This window comes from Diaphorina citri, unplaced genomic scaffold (genome assembly GCF_000475195.1).
Source record: "Diaphorina citri unplaced genomic scaffold, Diaci psyllid genome assembly version 1.1 scaffold4448, whole genome shotgun sequence".
Lineage (NCBI taxonomy): Eukaryota > Metazoa > Arthropoda > Insecta > Hemiptera > Psyllidae > Diaphorina > Diaphorina citri.
The window spans coordinates 860-9,378 of NW_007381847.1; the positions used below are offsets into that span (position 1 = coordinate 860).

The window sequence follows — 8,519 nt, forward strand, 5'->3', positions numbered from 1 at the left end:
AGTGTCGGGAAGGGAGCATCGCGCATGGCGTCGATATTAAAAAAATCAAACTTTCCGAATAAGTAGCAAAAATTTAAAAAAATCCATGTAAAAATAAATATAAAAAAGACAAAGGAGAATGAGCTCATAGCACCTCTAGGTTCATTCAAGACTTCTTTGGCAGTCTTTGTGAAATGCTACCTACCTAAAGAAAACCCTCATCTATATCCAAAATAACTATCTAGTAAATCTGGAGAAAAATAAATGCGTTTAATAGGATTTAAGTATTATCTCATCGGTTTAACAGAAGCATACCTACCAGAAAGATAAACCACAAGGGTCGAAAATGATATATAAAAAAATGAACTTTCATTTAACTAAATTTCTTCTATAAAATATGTAGGTAGTTCAGATTAAAATTAGAACTTTATTTACATAAAAATATCATTTTCATAAAAATAATCTTAATAATTATAATAAAAAAAACAAGCTTTTATGTTTATTTTTTGTCTTCCATTATTTTTAATTTTGAACATTGTTCATAAAGGATTGTTCATAAAGGATGTGTACATAAGATGGAGTAGATTGTAGCCAGTCAATAAGTAAGTATGTAGGTACAACGTTAAAAAAAAAAAAAATATCCAAGAATAATAATTATCTTGAAAATTTTGTTGTACATAAAAACACAAATGAAAATACATAATAGGTATTTACTATTTACCCAAAATGACGTTATTTACAATTTTCCACCCCCCTTAGAAATTGTAAAAAAAAAGTAATTTATAATTATTATTTTCAATTTTTGAAATTAGATTAAGTCTTATTTGAATATTTCATGTAATTCAAATTTCCAAAGCTTACAAACCCCAATAAATTAGAAAATTTATGTTTGCCTGTGCTTGTTTGCTAAGCATACCTACTTATAAATCAAACACTTTTCTTTTTTTTTATGTAAATTCAATTTGTAAGGAATTTCATCCTTATAGGTAGGTCTTTTCTTGTTATTTATTATTTTTTCAGGTTTCAAATTTAAAATTTATGTGTGGGGTGAGATAAGTGTCTCATCTGGACTTGGAAAAAAGTTTTTCTTCTTGAGATAAAATGAAACCCAATGGCACGAAATAAAATGTACTTAACTAGGTAGATTCTTGTAGAGGTAATAATAAAAAAACAGCATTATTTTTAGATTTTTACCATAAAGCCTTGGAAATCAAGTCAGAATATTCATTTATGATCATCCATAAATGGGTGAAAATAAAAACTCATGTCCAGATTCGCAAATAAACAAGAAAAACACAATAAACTAAGTTTATAAACGAAGAAAGAAGGAAGGAAAGAGTGTATGAAAAAAAAGGAAAGAAAGTAAAAAAATAACTAATAACTAGGGGCACGATTAGTCCAGTGGTAACGCGCTTGCTTACCATGCAGAAGGTCCCGGGTTCGAATCCCACCATCGACAAAAATTTGTACTCGTTTTTCGAATTCGAATGAGTTTTTTTATGAATGCCGTGAAACTACCTAATTATGCAATGTGCGAAACAAAGTTGGTGGAGGTGTCTGGTGTACCTACCAGGTTGACTGTATTCTTTGTAACTTACTTCTAGAACTTGCTATAATTTCCTTCAGAATCAGACTGACTATTCTTACAGGTTGTTTCGACATAGGCAGGTAACAACTTGGGCTCTCTTTATAGTACCTCCAAGCATATTTTCATCAATTATTTCACTCTGGAATATTTAGCCATTCGAGACATATGGTTTTATGCGAAACCGCCATTTTAACGATTTTTTACTTTCTATTACTACGGTATAGCGAGCTATACTAGTACCTAATGAAAGTATTGCAATCGGTCCAAATTTTTTTCCACTAGAATACGTACCTAGGTACCAAGGTATTGTTCTGAAAAAAATCTTTTCGGTATGCAAACTTGATTCATTATTTTTTCATTTCCATTTCCTTTTTTGTACAATAAAAGACGAAAGAAATGAGAGAATAAAAATAAGAATAAAAGATAAAAATAAAAACAAAAAAAAACAAAAACAAGAGAAGATCAAGAGGAAGAAACAGAAGAAAATGAAAATATTAAGCAGGAGAATAAGAAAAAAAAGGAGGAGAAGAAGGAAGAAAATTTTAAGGAAAGAAGGAAATGAAGAGTACAGGAAAGGAAAGATGGAGGGGAGGTAGAAATTGACGGAAAAAAGATGAACACTGATTTCAATCATGTAGAGATTGTAGACATTATTAATGATGTACGACATTCAGCCGGAGTGATGAAAATGAAACATTCAGGGGATGTGGAGAGAGGGAAACTCATCCCACTTCTACTTGAGGGAAAATCACTCCACTTTCCTGTCCTTCAGGACAGGACTTACCAACACTAAGGACGGGTTCAGGACAGGACTTACCAACACTATGGACGGGTTCAGGACAGGAGTTTTTAATTTTGAACATTGTTCATAAAGGATGTGTACATAAGATGGAGTAGATTGTAGCCAGTCAATAAGTAAGTATGTAGGTACAACGTTTAAAAAAAATATCCAAGAATAATAATTATCTTGAAAATTTTGTTGTACAGAAAAACACAATTGAAAATACATAGGTATTTACTATTTACCCAAAATGACGTTGTTAACAATTTTCCACCCCCTTAGAAATTGTAAAAAAAGAGTAATTTATAATTATTATTTTCAATTTTTGAAATTAGATTAAGTCTTATTTGAATATTTCATGTATTTCAAATTTCCAAAGCTTACAAACCCCAATAAATTAGAAAATTTATGATTGCCCGTGCTTGTTTGCTAAGCATACTTATAAATCAAACATTTTTCTTTTTTTATGTAGATTCAATTTGTAAGGAATTTTATTCTTATAGGTAGGTAGCATACTTATAAATCAAACATTTTTCTTTTTTTATGTAGATTCAATTTGTAAGGAATTTTATTCTTATAGGTAGGTAGGTAGGTCTTTTCTTGTTATTTATTATTTTTTCAAGTTTCAAATTTTAAATTTATGTGTGGGGTGAGATAAATGTCTCATCTGGACTTAGAAGAAAGTTTTTGTTTCCTCTAACTTGAGATAAAACACCTGGACAAGAAATGAAAATATCGAAACTAGATTCAATCTTTTACAGGTAGGTAATAAAAAAAGCATTATTTTTACCCTAATAAAGGCTGGGGTGGCAAGTCAGAAGGTTTAAAGATATTTTTGATCGATTTACGAGTAGGTACATTCTTCTTCGAACAAGAGGAAGACGGAGCTGCCTCTTGTTCGTCTGCATCCTCATTTTCTTCCTCTTTCGAACTGTGTTTGGGACTCAAGGCAAGAAAGTCAGATAAAAGGAAAAGAAAGCCAAAGCAAGAAACTACCAATCACCATTGCTGAGCTGTTCAATAGAAAGCGTCTGACACATCAAACAAACAAATAGAGACATCAAAAAGAGACGAGTGGAGAACTACAAACCAATCCTAGGATTGATAAAAATGATGATGAACATATAAGCAACATCAAAAATGAAGCGTGTCACACCAGCACACCATCATCTTATCAACGCCCTCATTTGAACAAAAATTATTATTCATAATCAGGAAGAACGAGAACACGGTTAGGTAAACAAGATCGTTAGTAGAGATGAAAAGAAGAAAGAGGACAAGAAAAGAAATAACAAGCTGGGCCCGTCCCTCCGGGAATTTTTTAGTCCGTAGTTTATTCGATCGTGATTAGAGAAAATCAGTACCTATGTACCTACCTAATTTGTTTAATATACAGTTTATTATTATTATTGATTCGATTTTTGATTTTACTCTCACGTAATGATTTGAAAGTTTAAAATTAAGACTACAGCCCGTTCTCCCTTTATTCCTTTTAAGTCACCCATGCATTTATTGGCCTTGCTCGGCGTAGCTTAACTCAAGTGACGCTAAAACCGGTCTTAAAATAACGACTGAAGTGTTATCTAAAACTTTCTCGCTTTGAGTTTATAGGTCGTCGCGTCAAATTTCGAGATCAGAGCTCATTTGTGTGAGAAAATGTGAAAAAAATCCCCCAAAAACCAGTTTTTTGGTTTTTTGGCTTTTTGGTTTTTCGGACAAAATTTGCACCACCACTTTCGTGTTCCTGGTAAAAAGACCTTTAATTTGATATATGTATAGGTCGACCAGGTCTGGATAAGTCCTTCTATGGGGTCAGACAGACGACACAGAAGCGAATACAATAGCCCGTCCCCTATACCTTTTTTTTTATTACTATTGTAATTACAAAGGAAGGACGGGCTAAGAAAATAAAGATAAGAAGAAGGAAAATATTATAAGAGGAAGTATGAGAAGGGAAGGAAGAGAGGAGAATCCGGATAAGTCCTTCTATGGGGTCAGACAGACTGACAGACAGACGACACCGAAGCGAATACAATAGCCCGTCCCTTATACCTTTTTTTATTACTATTGTAATAACAAAGGAAGGACGGGCTAAGAAAATAAAGATAAGAAGAAGGAAAATATTATAAGAGGAAGTATGAGAAGGGAAGGAAGAGAGGAGAAGGAGGAACAGAAGGGGACTGAAGGCAAACACTTTGATTGATAGATGATTATGTTGAACATGCGAAAAATATGATGAGGAAAATATGGCACTCCAGCTAAAGATGTAATGAAGAAAAGGAAGGGAGGAGAAAGAAGAAGAATGGGAAGAAGAAGAAAAAGAAGGCCAAGAAGACGAAGAAGAAGAACATGGATGAAGTGAAGGAGAAGAGTCAGATTTTTGGAGGAGGAGGAAATGTAAAAGAAGAAGGCAAAGAAAGAAAGATTGTTGGGAAAGAGTGTGAAAATAATGACAAATAAAAGAAGAAAATTAAGACATGAAGAATCAATAGAAATCAGAACAGACACACGAAAAGAAGTAGGAAACAAAAAGGAGAAAAAAAAAGACGAAAGAAATGAGAGAATAAAAATAAGAATAAAAGATAAAAATAAAAACAAAAAAAAACAAAAACAAGAGAAGATCAAGAACGGAAGGGAACTGAAGGCAAACACATTGATTGATAGATGATTATGTTGAACATGCGAAAAATATGATAAGGAAAATATGGCACTCGAGCTAAAGATGTAATGAAGAAAAGGAAGGGAGGAGAAAGAAGAAGAATGGAAAGAAGAAGAATGGGAAGAAGAAGACCAAGGAGACGAAGAAGAAGAACATGGATGAAGTGAAGGAGAAGAGTCAGATTTTTGGAGGAGGAGGAGATGTAAAAGAAGAAGGCAAAGAAAGGAAGATTGTTGGGAAAGAAAGTCAAAATAATGACAAATAAAAGAAGAAAATTAAGACATGAAGAATCAATAGAAATGAGAACAGACACACGAAAAGAAGTAGAAAACAAAAAGGAGAAGAAAAAGACGAAAGAAATGAGAGAATAAAAATGAGAATAAAAGATGAACATGAAAACAAGAAAAACAAAAACAAGAGAAGATCAAGAGGAAGAAACAGAAGAAAATGAAAACATTAAGCAGGAGAATAAGAAGAAAAAGGAGGAGAAGAAGGAAGAAAATTTTAAGGAAAAGAAGAGTACAGGAAAGGAAAGATGGAGGGGAGGTAGAAATTGACGGAAAAAAGATGAACACTGATTTCAATCATGTAGAGATTGTAGACATTATTAATGATGTACGACATTCAGCCGGAGTGATGAAAATGAAACATTCAGGGGATGTGGAGAGAGGGAAACTCATCCCACTTCTACTTGAGGGAAAATCACTCCACTTCCCTGTCCTTCAGGACAGGACTTACCAACACTAAGGACGGGTTCAGAACAGGGCTTACCAACACTAAGGACGGGTTCAGGACAGGGTACCCCTTCATACCTGAGTAACATATGTACATACCAACCTAATTATTAGATTATTACATAATTATGTATGAATTATATTTAGATGTACCCTTCATACCTGAGTAACATATGTACATACCAACCTAATTATTAGATTATTACATAATTATGTATGAATTATATTTAGATGTACCTATGTCCCTACCCAAATTATAATTAAGAGATGAATTGATGATAATTAAAAAGCGAAATAAATAAAATACAATTACTCGTTTTAAAGGTTTATTTGTAAATTAATTTGTACAAAAATTGAATTTAACATTTAGATTTACTATTATTAGGTTTCAGTCAAAATTAGAAAATCAAAATTTACATTTTAACAAAAATAACACTTATAATAATTAACCCTGCTTTGTTATTTTAAATTTAACCCATAAGATTTAGTTAGGTATTTTATTTAAGTTTATATTTTTTATAAGATTATGGTTTGAGCATAAGATAAATCTACTTACATGATAGCTACAAGTATAAATAATTAAATTATTTGATTGTAATTTATTGATAAAAAATAAATGATGATAAGAAAATATAATTTTACCCGAAATAAATCATGGAGTTTTGTTTTCTTCTTTCGGAATACCTACCAATTTTTGTCCCCAGATCTTCAGTGTCTTAGCATGCCCATCTCGTAGTATACCTAGGTATGTTTCTGCTCAGACCAGGAGAGACTCACTCAAAAAGAGACAAAAGGTTCCTATTTGAAATGTCCAGGTCTTACTAGTAACTAACTTTGTCACAAAAGATCTAACCAGGTCGCAGTGACCAAGGGCGTTTATTAAAGCCGATGGCCCTACCTGTACCAATACTAGTAACTAGTAAGCCCTCGATTCCCGCCCGGGGCGGATTTTATCCTTAACAAATGAGGTTTGCATTGCAGAAAGAACTGTTGTGGACGCAATACATTCTGAGTTCCTGAGTGACTTTACTGGATTCCTGGGACGCAGGGACGCCCAAAAATCCCAAAATAAATCTCACGAATTACGATTACGAATCCAATGAATAAACTCGACGTCATCACTGATGTCATACGTAAGTTTTTTTTTTTTTTTTTTTTTTTTTTTTTTTTTTTTTTTTTTCCCGACTTACCAACACTAAGGATGGGTTCAGGACAGGACTTACCAACACTAAGGACGGGTTCAGGACAGGGCTTACCAACACTAAGGACGGGTTCAGAACAGGACTTATCAACACTAAGGACGGGTTCAGAACAGGACTTATCAACACTAAGGACGGGTTCAGAACAGGACTTACCAACATTAAGGACGGGTTTAGAACAGGACTTACCAACACTAAGGACGGGTTCAGGACAGGGCTTACCAACACTAAGGACGGGTTCAGGACAGGACTTACCAACACTAAGGACCGGTTCAGGACAGGGCTTACCAACACTAAGGACAGGTTCAGGACAGGACTTACCAACACTAAGGACAGGTTCAGAACAGGACTTACCAACACTAAGGACGGGTTCAGAACAGGACTTATCAACACTAAGGACGGGTTCAGAACAGGACTTACCAACACTAAGGACCGGTTCAGGACAGGACTTACCAACACTAAGGACAGGTTCAGAACAGGACTTACCAACACTAAGGACGGGTTCAGAACAGGACTTACCAACACTAAGGACGGGTTCAGAACAGGACTTACCAACACTAAGGATGGGTTCAGAACAGGACTTATCAACACTAAGGATGGGTTCAGAACAGGACTTATCAACACTAAGGACGGGTTCAGAACAGGACTTATCAACACTAAGGATGGGTTCAGAACAGGACTTATCAACACTAAGGACGGGTTCAGAACAGGACTTACCAACACTAAGGATGGGTTTGCCAGCACGAAGACGAGGGATTACCTTCACGGGATGTACATGAAAGACTGGGCTTACTAACACAATGGACGTTTCTTACTAATAGTTGCAGCTTACCAACAGGACTGCAGGCGATGTTTATCGACCATAGTGTAAACTCTGCTTAAAGGGGAAAAGGAAGCGAAGCTGAGAGAGAAACCGAGAGAGAGAGAGAAAGAGAGGGAGAAAGAAAGATAGATAGAGAGAGATGTAGAAATGAGAGTTTGTCAAAATCAATCGAAAAACTTGAGAGTTGAGAAAAAAGTAAGTCAATAGTTTTGCTGGTTAGATAGATTGTAAGCTAGTACTCATACTTTTCTTGAAGTCTTGTAAGTTGATGTTTTTCTTTTCCCCTTCTCATCCTCATCCTCCTCCTCCTCCCCCTCCTTTTATTATCTTTATTCTCCTCCTCCTCTTTCTTCTCCCTTTTCTTCTTGCTACACTTCCCCTTTTTATCTTTTTCTACTTCCTTCTTTTCCTTCTTCTTCTTCTTCTCCTCCACTTTCTCCTCCTCCTCCTCCTCCTCCTCCAGGTTATTATTTATCTTTATTCTCGTCTTCTTTTTCTTCCTCTTTCTTCTTCATGTGCTTTCTGTTTTCTTTTCTACTTCTTCTTCTTGTCCTTCTTCTCAGTATTTCCTCCTCTTCTTCTCCTTCTCATCCTACTCTTTCCTTTTCTACTTCTTCTTGTCCTTCCTCTCAGTATTTCCTCTTCTTCATTTTCTCTCTATGAAAAATGATATCCTTATTCTTAAACTTTCTGACCTTGCGTTCCGGGACGAGAAATTTCATGGGGTATCCATTTTGACAGACATTTTGTTTCGTA

At 34.5% G+C, this 8,519-nt stretch overlaps 1 protein-coding gene across 1 annotated transcript; it reads right to left on the bottom strand.

The window, feature by feature from the left end:
- Window positions 1-6,927: 6,927 nt before the first annotated feature.
- LOC103521054 (keratin, high-sulfur matrix protein, B2D-like) lies at window positions 6,928-7,751 on the bottom strand (the record flags this gene model as incomplete). Its single annotated transcript, XM_017448699.2, has 1 exon — window positions 6,928-7,751. A coding segment is annotated over one exon (824 nt), but the record flags the coding sequence as incomplete, so codon positions are not given.
- Window positions 7,752-8,519: the final 768 nt, after the last annotated feature.